Source organism: Pongo pygmaeus, chromosome X, assembly GCF_028885625.2.
Source record: "Pongo pygmaeus isolate AG05252 chromosome X, NHGRI_mPonPyg2-v2.0_pri, whole genome shotgun sequence".
Classification (NCBI taxonomy): Eukaryota; Metazoa; Chordata; class Mammalia; order Primates; family Hominidae; genus Pongo; species Pongo pygmaeus.
In genome coordinates, this window is record NC_072396.2 from 47,423,081 (window position 1) to 47,436,614 (window position 13,534).

General features: G+C 39.4%; 1 protein-coding gene across 5 annotated transcripts in view; it reads right to left on the minus strand.

Annotated features, from left to right (window-relative positions):
- The window catches only part of SLC9A7 (solute carrier family 9 member A7), a 167,426-nt gene that overhangs the window by 73,102 nt on the left and 80,790 nt on the right, over positions 1–13,534 (minus strand). For all 5 annotated transcript variants that reach the window (XM_054470982.2, XM_054470986.2, XM_054470985.2 and 2 more), the window contains exons 2-3: positions 4,625–4,824; positions 1,961–2,038 (exon numbers count right to left, since the gene is read on the minus strand). In XM_054470982.2, the coding sequence (XP_054326957.1) occupies positions 1,961–2,038; positions 4,625–4,824 (278 nt within the window). The remainder of the gene's footprint in view (positions 1–1,960; positions 2,039–4,624; positions 4,825–13,534) is intronic.

Sequence of the window (13,534 nt, forward strand, 5' to 3'; positions counted from 1 at the left end):
AAACCCAGCCTGATGGGCCGGCATCCTTTCATAAAATGAATTGGAAGTGTTTCCTCTTCTATTTTCTGAAAGAATTTGTATAAGATTGGTATTATTTCTTCCATAAATGCTTGATATAATTCACCAGTAAAGCCATATGGGTGTGTGGAAAGGTTTTTCATTATGAACTCAATTTCTTTAATATAGGTCTGTTCAAGCTTTCCATCTCTTCTCAGGTCAGTTTTGATAATTTATGTCTTTCAAGGAATTTGTCCATTTCACCCGGGTTGCCAGATTTATTTTTCTTTTTTTGAGTTGTTTTTCACGGCAAGATCTCATCATGATGTTGTCAAACTTATTGGCACAAAAATTGTTCATAGTATTCCCTTATTATCCTTTTAATATCTGAAGGGTCTGTAGTAAAGTCCCTTCTTTTATTCCTAATACAGGTAATTTGTTTCTTTCCTCCTTTTTTCTCAACTGACCTAGCTAGAGTTTATCAGTTTCAGAGGCATTCTCTAGATCCTAAGGATGTTGTTGAGTTTTATTGTCAGGCAAAATCTCTCTTCTCTAGACTCACTGAAAGGGTTTCCTTTAGTCCTCATTCAGAAAGAGAGCTGAAACACGTTTCACAGCTGTTACCTGCCTTTGGGGAGGCTTAATTTTCAGACAATATTACCACAATGGGAGAGGGAGGGAGCCACCCATAAATATTTGTAAAGATATTTGGCATTTGTTTTTATTTATTTATTTTTTAGAGACTGGGTCTTGCTCTGTGGCCCAGACTGGAGTACAGAGATACAATCAAGGCTCACTGTGGCCTCAAACTCCTAGGCCCAAGCTCCCCACCTCAGACTCCTCCAAGAGCAACTAGGACTACAGGCATGTACCACCATGCCCAGCTAATTTTTTTGCTTTTTGTAGAGGCAGGGTCTTGCTATGTTGCCCCGGCTGGTATTTAGTATTTTAAATAACTAGAAGCTCTGGCCCAACCTTGCTGTCTAGCACGATGACCCCCAGTAATAAGGATACTTAGGTTCTTTAAAACTTTTTATTTTGGAATAATTATAGATTCACATAAGTTGCAAAGATTAAGTACAGAGAGGTCTCATGTACCCTTCACCCAGTTTCCCCCAATGGTTACATCTTACATAACTATGGTACAACATCAAAACCAAGAAACTGGCATTATATGTATTATGTATGTACATAGTTCCCTATCATTTAATCAAATGTGTAGATTTGCATAACTACCACCACAATCAAAATACACAACTGTTCCATCACCCTGAAGATGTCCCTCATGCTACCCCTTTATGAGCACCCCCACCCCAATGCCCCCACCATCCCCATTCACTGGCAACCACTAATTTGTTTCCCATTCCTATAATTTTGTCATTTCTACAATGTTATATAAATGAAATCATAGAGTATATAACCTTTTGAGATTGGATTTTTTTCACTCAGCATAATGCCTTTGAGATTCATAAAGGTTGTTGGGTGTATCAATAGGTTCTTCTATTTTATTGTTGAGTAGTACTCTACAATATGGATATACCATAGTTTGTTTAACCATTCACCTATTACAGAACATTTGGGTTGTTTCCAGTGTTTGTCTATTACAAGTTGGTATGAACAATCATGTGTAGGTTTTTACGTGAACATAAGTTTTCATTCCTCTGGGATAAATCCTTAGGAGTGAAATTGTGGGTCATACGGCAATTTCAACTTTAGTTTTATTAGAAACTGCCAACTTGTTTTCCAGAGTGGCTGTACCATTTTACCTTCCCACTGGCAATGTATGGGAGTTCCAGATTTTAAAACAGAAATGAATCATTGATGAGAAGTCAACTATAGTCTCTGAGTGGGTGCAGAACAAAGTAATAAGCAATCTGGGAGAAGAAAAATAACTAGAAAATTATGCAGGTAAATTAACACAGAGATTCACATGATTTCAGAAATACTGGCAAAAACCTCTTACCTTCTTTAAGCTGTATCCAGCATGAAAAATAATTGGAGGCAGAAGAATGTTGAAAAATACTTCTGGATCGAATGTTACCTGAAAGTTTAAAAAGAAAAAAAAGCCAATTTTTTATTTAACTCCAATTCATGCTATAATATCTGCTTAATATTTGAAGCCATTGACTACAGTTTGAATATTTAGAGCAAACAACATAAATGTGAAAAATCACGGACTTATCCCAGAGGAGAAGCTATGACTCCCCATGGACTGGCATGCTCTTCTCCCCATAACACTTTTGTGCTTATGATCTTGCTTGTGCTGTTTTAAAACATAAGACACAACAGTTTCATGCAATTTTGAGAACTCACAGAAAGCTTCTGGCCAGTGTTTTTCATAAAAACATCTTGGCCAGGCACAGTGGCTCAAGCCTGTAATCCTAGCACTTTGGGAGGCCGAGGCGGGTGGATTACAAGGTCAGGAGTTCGAGACCAGCCTGGCCAATATGGTGAAACCCCATCTCTACTAAAAATACAAAAATTAGCCAGGCATGGTGGCAGATGCCTGTAATCCCAGCTACTCGGGAGGCTGAGGCAGGAGAATCGCTTGAACCCAGGAGGTGGAGGTTGCAGTGGGCTGAGATCGCACCACTGCACTCCAGCCTGAGCAACAGAGCGAGACACCGTCTCAAAAAAAAAAAAAAAAAATCTTAATTTTCATCACACGTTTATAAAGGCTCAACTGCAATAAAAGATGCCATCGTGATTCTTTATTAACTTCCTGGATCCTCTCACAGAATCCTTTATAGACAAAATTGTGCTGAATTTAAGTCTCTTTTGAGTGACCAGCCTTCTGTGACACTTGATGTAGCCTAAATCAAAGTCACCAGTGATGTTAGTGGCTTCCTGAACATCAGCATAAATTGGGCAACTTTAAAGGAACTGAAATTTCTTGTAGGTTTGATACAGGGAAACTAATCAAATTACTCTGAAACTGTTAGAGAGCAAAGTTTTATCACATCCAGAAAAAAATTAAGCATGCTATAAACATGCTAATCTTTTTAAAGAATTTGTTCATGCTGGTAGATTATTTGGCTTGTGTTTCAATTAATTATTTTTAAACCTTCATTCTAGTTATTAAATGTTAATTTTTTTGTTTAGAAACTGGAGGTGTTAATCAGCCTAATAAAAGTAGAGTCTTTCAAATGATGCTTTATTCTCTCTTCTTGTTAAAGATAAGAGTGTTCTGCAAAGCAGGGAATGTCAGAATGAGAAGGAGCCTTGGACAGTACCTACCCAATATGAGGACACTGGGCCCAAAGGAAGTGAAAATTGCTGGATGCCACCAAACCCAATAATGTACAAACTAGCACAAGGGTTTTCTGACACTCAGTCCAATGCTCTTCTTATCAACCAAGCTATGTCAACATGTCTCTTTTCCCTCAACTAGCAACAATCATCCTGGCCTTGTTTGTTCTCCCACCTTTGCTTTGTGCAGCAAAATTTTAAACAGAGGGGATTTAAATAAACAGGTTTCTAAAGATAAGAGAGCAAAAGTCAGCTTCATCTTCTATTATGACCTGAAAGATGGAAATGTGTTGGTATCATTTCCCTTTTCCCCCATCTTATCCAATATGAAGGGCTCAAGCTGCCATTTCCAAACAGCCATTAAGTGTGGTATTTACATTGGATTTCATTCTCAGTTGCGCTGAATTTCAGAATGTTTATGAAAACTCCATGCTTTCTTATGAAGAGTTGAGTGCAAAGAGTACTGCCATTAGGGACACAGAAAAGATGGTCATGTTTAATGCTCCAGGTGGAGAATAATTTTCCTTAAGGATTAGAGTAGGTTCCAAAAACAACAATAATTTAATTTCTGGAGCACAGGCTACACTCTGCCTTTCACTGTCAGCCTTCACATACCTTAGCCTTGTGCTGTATTAAAAGGGGCTCCCCACAACCTGGATCTCCCAAGACCGCTATACAGAAGGCTTCCTTCTGATAAACCCTGGTCTATAAGGTAATGGAGTATACATCAATTAATACAGATCTCTTGCTTATCCCGGAAATTACCCATGCAAGGAGATGTATAATGCTTTTTCATGTGGACTATGTTGCTACCCCAACATTAAATGAAAATGCTTGGGCTCAAATTCTAAGACAACAAGATCTTCTTCTTCCCCTGAAGATTCATTAAGCCTCTGGCATCAATCACCGATAAGAGTAAGCACTCAAATATTTGTAGGATATAGCAAAAGAACCATGAAGAACTAAGAATTACCCTTCTGAATACTGAATAAATTAAGCTAAAAGTGAAATCAATCTTATTTTAAGAAAGTAGCAATATCATCCCTAAACCACAGGAAGGATAAGAGACATAGCAAAGAGGAGATGGTGGCTGGATAAATGAGCTGAGTGGGGACGTACAAGCCCATTGCACAATCAGTGGCCCATTTCAGCTACAGATGCTAACAGACCCACAAAGGTCACCAGCTGAAAGGCTCAAGTTAAAGATCTGGTTCTTCCTTCTCCTCATCATGGACCAAAAAGCTTTGTAACAAAACAGAGAGCCAGGAATGTTACCGATAATCCAGGAGTTTGGAAGGATTTCTCTCCACAAGGTCAAGACAAGTCAGGGAATCAACAACCATGTTAGGACAATGATGGCTGAGTGTTCCCAGCTCACCTTCCGTAGCATATCATTCTGCTCTACGCTGTTGATCTTGCCAGGGCTGATTTCTCCTTTCAGAGTGTATTCGAAGAACTTTCCGCTGACATTCACTAATAAGGTACTGAAGGCCCTGTCTTCCTGAGTGCAGCTGAGTGATTTGTCACGGCCACTGGTAGCAGGGGTACCATATCTCAGGATCACCCCAACGATGAGCCCTGAAAGAGTGGAAAAAAACTCATCAGGCCTGAGGAAGGATAGAGAAAGTGTGGAAATAATGGCATAGTTGACTTTCAACAACTAAGAAATGCAGCAGTAATCTTAGAAACTGGGCATGGGGTATGTATTTTAGGAGAAACTGCATGGGCCTTCAGGATCGAAAGGGTAAAACATCCATCTATTCTGGTCCGATTTAAGTTGCTCGGCCACCAGAAGGACAAGGTGGGACAGTACCTTCGGTGGTATTATGACACTGTGAGCACTTTTTTGTTTTTTGAGTGGAGTCTCGCTCTCTCACCCAGGCTGGAGTGCAGTGGCATGATCTGGGCTCACTGTAACCTCTGCTTCCCAGGTTCAAGCAATTCTCCTGCCTCAGCCTCCCAAGTAGCTGAGACTACAGGCACCCACTACTACACCCGGCTAATTATTATTTTTTTTTTTCTGTATTTTTAGTAGATACGAGGTTTCACTATGTTGGCCAGGCTGGTCTCGAACTCCTGACCTCAAGTGATCTGCTGGCTTCAGCTTCCCAAAGTGCTGGGATTACAGGTGTGAGCCACCACACCCAGCCAGCCCTGTGACCACTTTTAACACCTGAGCATGTCTCATTTCTCAGGCTTCTAGTGGAGGAAGATGGGATGACAAGCAGTAAAGATTTTTCTGGCCAGGACAGCACAAAGCAGAACTGCTGAGCTCTTTCATTTCACTCAGCAGCATCCCTCAAGCCAGTCCTGCTGCCATGTGCCAGCAAGGACCAGGCCACTGGAATTTCTAGTTGCTATAAATGTAACTTGCTTTGCCACGCATCAGAAGAAATGGGAGAAAAAAGAAATTCTTTTGCTTAGGTCATTTGAAGCACTGGTATCATGGAGAAGGTAATTACACCCCTTGGGAAGTGAAACACTGCAGTGTACATTTGAGGAGTCAGGATTCAGGGGCTGGAGAGCTGGCTTCTTGGGGCTGTAGCTATGAGATGGCTACAATCATCAGCTACAAGTATGTAAGTCTCATACCCTTCTTAGTAGGGCTCTCTCATTAGGGAAAAATAAAAACAGCAAGATCATGTATAAGCATTCAATTCTGTGAATAAGGAAGGAGTGTGGCTCCCTGGACCTGAACACGAGTCAGACGTGCCCAAGTAAAAGTGAGTGAAAGATAAAAAATAAAAAATAAAAAACAGCCATAAATGACTATCAGACACTTTCTATAATTCTCTAGAAGGAAAATTTCAGACTTCTCTCTAAATTCAGTTATTTGCTGGCAATACTAAAAGACAGAATGATATATTTGCTTCCTGATCTCATTTTGCCATTAATGGAGAAAGCTGCATGAGAAAAAGAATGATGTTTACTGTCTTCCATGTGTAATGTTCTATAATGTCTCTTATCACCAAGATATATAAGAACTCACAAGACATTGTTGAATAGCAAATAAAATATAAAATCTAGAAAAATATTGTTCTTTAAGCCAAAATCTGCATCTGTGTTGCATTATTATAATTATTATAGACCCATATTAACAGACACTTGCAGTTTATTGACTTGTAATAAAACTTGATTTTTTTTACAACTTAAAAATGAGTTTCTTAATAATCTCAATCTGACCAGATATGCAACAATTTGAAAACCTTTAAAGGCATATAAGAAAAACCAGACCTTTTATTTTATTTTATTTTGTTTTTTGAGACAGAGTCCCACTTTGTCACCCAGGCTGGAGTGCAGTGGTGCAATCTCGGCTCGCTGCAACCTCCGCCTCCCAGGTTCAAGCAATTCTCGTGCCTCAGCCTCCCGAGTAGCTGGGACTACAGGCATGCACTATCACACCCGGCTAATTTTTGTATTTTTAGTAGAGATGGGGTTTCACCATGCTGGCTAGTCTGGTCTCGAAGTATTGACCTCTGGTGATCCACCCACCTCGGCCTCCCAAAATGCTGGGATTACAGGCGTGAGCCACCATGCCTGGCCCCAGACCTTTTAAAAAACATATTTTAAAAAACATATTTATCATTACCAAAAAGAGATGTCTGTAGGGAAAAGTAATGAAAGCGCCATAACTCAGATAGTGCTAGTTGTCTGGTAAATGGGCCAAAAGCAGTCACTTAAGGTCTTCAGAGCCAATCTTTTGTTCAGGTCTTATTGCTGGAATTTATATTCATTTCTTCCTGTAGGATGACAAACCAGATGACACTAGAGATGGTCAGCTGGCATTTACTCTGTCCTGCTCTGCTCAGCCTTGGCAACGGACTTCCTAGCTGTCAGTCTCTTTGCCATCTTGTGGTTCAGGGTTTTCTGGGTGTCTGTGCTGGTAACTGAAGTTGGGGGGTGCCTACACTGACATGGCTGCTGGCCTTGAGTCTTCATTACTGTTCTAGGTGAGGAGGGGCCCTGGAGATTCGTGGTCTGTAACCCCAATACGTAATCTGTCTCACTGACCTACCTCTTCTCCTTCACCCTGGTTGTCAGCACCCTCCATCACTTGCCTCTGCACAGGAGGATTAGAACACTCTGGTCAAGAATCATAGGGTCTCTGCAAGGGAGGAGGCATCTTCTGTGTGCTGTAAGCCCTGACGTTGAAGGGAACTCTCCAATCCTTCTTTTCCCCACTCTCATTGTTCGGTAATTGTGCTGGTGACCGTGTGGAAGACCCCCACGATGCAGATAACATCTATAATGGCTTCAGTCTACTGCATCTGTACTGCCTGGCACTGGAACTCCACCAGGGCCTGCAATCTTTGCTGCCTGTGTACCCTTTTCTCCTTCAACATCGAACTCCACAGCTTCTCCATCCCCTGTACTGCCAGGGTGTTTCCTGGGGGTTATTCTTCTTTATGACAATCTGGCATACAAATACATCTCACCCAGTGTCATTCCTGTGGATGAAACCATATATATTTCTTACACTGAACCATCTTACTGTTCCCAAACTTTCACTGGGATAACCTTCTTGTCCTGTTTGCAGGCTGCCACTCCCTCTGCCTCTGCCTATGGTGTCATGCCAAGTGTCTCAGCCTCACTGCTCATGTTTGTGGTCACAGTAATGGTGACTGGGGCCAGCTGTGGCAGCAGTGGCCCCTTTGCAGGTGTGATGGTAATGAGATTGGTGGCAGTGGAGCTGTTCAGGACTCCGGGGGGCTCTCTCTCCACTCTAGATGGAACTCTGTGATGCTTTTTAGTCTTATTTCACTCCCTGGCTAGACAGTTATTTTCTGACGATGTTTTACATGGCAAAGACGACTCTAGCCCTTCAACACTCATCATAATACAGGATGATCTGCAGCATCTGGAGGCAGCTACTTGGAACATGATTTAACTTAAATGTCATCAGGAAGCCAAAATAAGTCATTTACAGACTATCTTTCTCCTAAAAATCAGAACCTGCTTCATGTAACTCATTGTTTCTTGACTTTTCTAACCTCATTATTAGCAGAGCTAATGGAAAGACTGAAGCATACTAACAAAGGTCCTCATGAATACTACTCTAACAAAAGAGAGGGTTTATATTTGTAGACAAATTCCTCAATTACAGGAAACATTCTTCAACTCTCTTCCAGTAATCATCACTATCATATTTACAATCATCACCAGATGACGAATATTGCTTTTTAAAGTTGTAAAACCTTTTCTTCTCTACCCTGGGCCCAATGCGCTCATATTGAAGATGGAAGGGAGACAGCTAAGGTGGTGATGCTGCCCCCTTGTGGTTAAAATATGGCAACACAAAACACCACAGCAGAGATGTAAGGTTAACACCATCCTGACAGTTTTGACCAAAAATATACCAAGCCACAGGGTACACCACTAACTCAAGGTAGAGTTTGGGTACCTCCCCAGACATTTTAGATTCATATTTATTACCACTATATTCCATGTCATGATATTAAGTTCATATTTGGCGTTTTCCAGTTGAAGAAAGAATAGGATATTAGAACTGCAGGAAGGTAATTAGGTGAGAAAATGATAGACTTGGAGAAAACATGAACAGCATATTTTCATCTGCTGGATCTCGGAGACATCCTGACAGGGAACTGTGAAGTGGTCATAGCTACAAGGAATTAAAACATGCACTAGATTTTTTTTTTTGAAAGCTTCAGAAAGTTCAGTATTCATAAAAAATGATGGAGAGCAACAGAGGCACTAATGATTTGACCAGATTAACAGCCTAGTGTTCTAGATCACAAAGAGAAATAACCTACTACGTGTTTGGGCCAGGGAAAATAGCACATAAAATGTCAGCTGATAAAGAGACAATCACTGATTTCATAGGTACATTACTAATGAAAGAATTGTTTTGAACTTTTACAGAAAGGAAATATGGATGAAATTCCTTTGACATTTGATGTGGCTTAAAACAAGATGGTAAACTCCAAAGGGGCAAAAATTTGAGACTGTTTCAACTTGTGGATATGAAAAAAATTCACTTCACAACTGTACTTGCATATATATAGTTTATGTATGTGCTTATCCAAAACTTGGTAGTATAATGAAGGAATATAATCGTGAGAGCAATGTGTGGTTTAAAAATCCCACGGGTTCATTAAAGAAACCAGCTCCCATTGGTCTGGTGCCAGTTTTCCTTTTGTGGCTGAGGCTGTTGGGAGGAGAGCTGAACAAGTGGACATGGTGAGGTTTAATTCTAGACAGCCATCCATCAGCTACAATATTTAAATGTCTATGTTAATAAGCCTTTGTTACGGAGGAGAGCAGGTACGTGGGTGCACTGTTCTTTAGTGAGACCTCATTTTTTCTTATGTAAGGTACTGAGGGTAGATGATCACCTGATCAGTGTGGCCACCACTGTGGAGTTTCTTACAGCACAGTAGGGGTTGTTATGAGTTTTAAAGCTTCATCTGAAATTCCATGAAAAGAAAGTATCTCATTTTGCATCCAGTTACACAGTGTTTGAAGATGGTGATAACTATTTCTAATTCAATGAATAAAGAGAATCCAATGGATTCCAGCAGTTGACAATGACTTTTCAGGTTTGGGGGTCATTTACATGACTTGGATTTTGAGAATGAATATTACAGCCCTTTCAATACCTTGTTCTACTTGTTCTGCTACTTATGCAGCTGTGTTATTCGTTGATATATCAGTTTCAAGGAGAATTCATTCAAAATATTTCTGTTCCTTGTTTTGAATATGTGGTGAACCTAAAAAGCAATTTTATTAAGGTACAATTTACATACCATAAGATTTACTCATTTTAGAGTATACTATTCAATGATTTTTAGTATATTCACAGAGTTGCATAATCATCACTGCAATCTGATTTTGAAACATTTCCATCTGCAGTCACTTCCCGCTTCCTACTCCAATTCCCAGGCAACTACTAATCTACCTTCTGTACTACAGATTTGCCATTTCTGGACTTTATTTAATATAAATGGTGTCATACAATATGTAGCCTCTTGTGTCTGGCTTCTTTCACTTAGTGTGTTTTCAAGGTTTATCTGTGTTGGAGGCATGTATCAGTACTTCATTCCTTTTTATTGCCAAATAGTATTCCACTGTACCGGTGTATATTTTATTTGTCCATTAACTAATCAATAAATATTTGAGTTGTTTCCCTTTTTTGTTAATGTGAATAACACTGCTATGAACATTTGCATACAAGTCTATGGACATGTTTTCATTTCCCTAGAGTAGATACCTAGGAGTGGAACTGCTGTGTCATATGATAAATCTATGTTTAATATTTTAGAAACTGCCAAACTACATTGGGAAAATGCATTGTTTTACATTCTCGCCAGCAACATATGAGAGTTATAGTTTGTTGGCCGGGCGCAGTGGCTCACACCTGTAATCCCAGCACTTTGGGAGGCCGAGGCAGGCAGATCACCTGAGATCAGGAGTTCGAGACCAGCCTGACCAACATGGAGAAACCCCATCTCTACTAAAAATACAAAATTAGCCGGACGTTGTGGCACATGCCTGTAATCCCAGCTACTCAGGAGGCTGAGGCAGGAGAATCGCTTGAACCTGGGAGGTGGAGGTTGCAGTGAGCCAAGATCATGCCATTGCACTCCAGCCTGGGCAACAAGAGCGAAACTCCGCCTCAAAAAAAAAAAAAAAAAAAAAAAAAAAAAAGAGTTATAGTTTTTTTACGGGCACAGCAGCACTTGTTATTGTCTTATGATCATACCCGTTTTAGAGAATGTTCAGAGATATCTCATTGTAGTTTTAATGTGCATTTCCCTAATGCCTAAAGATGCTGAGCATCTTTTTATGTGCTTATAGGCCATTGTATACCTTCTTTGGTGAAATGTCTCGTCATTCAAATCTTTTGCCATATTTTAAATCAGGTTCTCTTATTGAATGGTAAAAAAAAAAAAAAAAACCCAAACTTTTTGTTTTCTGGATAGAAGTCCCTTATTGAAAATACAATTTGAAAATATTTTCTCCAAATCTATGACCTATTTTTTTCCTTTCTTTTTTAAAATTTCTCTGATGTTGTCTTAAAACTTTTTTTGCTTTATTGTTATATAATGAATTATTTTTTCTTTTGGTGTACAGTTCTATAAATTTTAACACACATATAGATTCATGTAAGCACCACTGCAACAAGGATACCAAATAGTTCTACCACTCCCCCAAAACTCTCTTGTACTATCTCTTCACACTGATACCTTCATCCTACATATTAACCCCAGCAACCACTGTTTTTTGTTTTGTTTTGTTTTTTCCATGACTAGAGTTTTGTCTTTGCAAGGTTAAATACATGGAACCATGCAGTATGTAACCTTTTGAGACTGGCTTCTCTAACTCAGCATAACACCTTTGAGGTTCATCCAAGTATTGTGTGAATTAACACTTCATCCCATTTTACTGCTAAGTTGTATTCCATTGTATAAACACTCACCTACTGAGGGATATCTGGCTTGTTTCCGGTTTTTGGCTGGCACAAATAAAGCTGCCATGAACACCCATGAGCAAGTTTTTATATGAACATGTTTTCATTTCTCTAAGGTAAATACCCAGAGTGGGACTGCTCAGTCATATGTGCAGCATATCTTTAACTTTGTGAGAAACTGCAAGCCATTTCCCAAAGTAATTATGCCTTTTTTTTTCAGTTCTTTTTTTTGTTGTTGTTTAAGTTCTGGGATACATATGCACAACGTGCAGGTTTGTTACATAGGTATACATGTGCCATGGTGGCTTGCTGCACCTATCAACCCATCATCTAGGTGTTAAGCCCCGCATGCATTAGATATGTGTCTTAATGCTCTCCCTCCCCTTTCCCCCTACCCCCTGACAGGCCCTGGTGTGTGATGCTCCCCTCCTTGTGTCCATGTGTTCTTATTGTTCAACTCCCACTTACGAATGAGAACATGCGGTGTTTGGTTTTCTGTTCCTGTGTTAGTCTGCTGAGAATGATGGCTTTCAGCTTCATCCATGTCCTTGCAAAGGATATGAACTCATTCTTTTTTATAGCTGCATAGTATTCCATTGTATATATGTGCCACATTTTTTTTATCCATTCTATCAAAGAAATACCATTTGACCCAGCAATCCCATTACTGGGTATATATCCAAAGGATTATAAATCATTCTACCATAAGGACACATGCACACGTATGTTTACTGCAGCACTATTTACAATAGCAAAGACTTGGAACCAACCTAAATGCCCAACTATACCATTTTTTAACCACTGTCCCCTACAGCATCATACGAGGGTTCTAGTTGCTCCACATCCTCACCAACATTTGGTATTGCCAATATCTCTCATTTTAGCCATTCTATTGTAATAGGTGTGTAGTGGTATTTCACCATACTTTAAATTTGCATTTCTTTTTGTGTACTTATTGGCCATCCTAATGTCCTCTTCAGAGAAATGTTTCTTCAAGTTATTTGCCCATTTTAAAAACTGGGTTGTTTTCTTATGGTTACATTTTAGGTTCCTTATATATTCTAGATACAAGTCCCTTGTCAGATATATGATTTCCAAATATTTTCCACCAGACTGTAGCTTGTCTTTTCAGCCTCTTGACATTGTCTTTGGCAGAGCAAAATTTTTTTACTCTGATAGATTAAATCTAATTTATCAATTTTATTTTATTGCTTGTGGCTCTGGTATCATATCTAAAAAACACTTGTCTAATCCAAAGTTATGAATATTTCTTGTTTTTAAGTGTTTTATAGCCTTGATGCTTACATTTAGATCTCTGATACAACCTGAGTTAATTTTGTGTGTATGGTGTCAGGTTAAGGTCCAAATTCATCCTTTTGCATATGGATATCTAATTGCTCCAGCACCATTTGTTAAAAATACGGTCTTTTCTCCAGTGAATTCTCTTGGTACCTTTGTTGAAAATCAACTGACCATAAACACAATGGTTTATTTCTGGAGCTGGTGGGAGAAATGGGAGCTGGTGGTCACTGCAGTCTATTCCACCTGCCTGTGATAAATCATCCAGAACATGGATCTGGCAGGGATGTGAGCAATCTTAAATGCCATAGACAACTACTATTCTTACCAAGATTCAGTAGATTTTCTTTAATAAATGTTCCTCAATTTAACTGACCTTTTGTCAATTTCCAGAGACTAAATAGTTATTTTTGACAACTTTGTCCAATTTTATTGCTGTGTTTTGGGAAGAAGATTCATTGAGCTCTCACACAGCCATTCCAGAAGTCTTCTCATGAGCATGAATAACAGAATTCCTACATGCTTGTTATCTTGCCATGTTTTATAAATGTATAAGAAGCA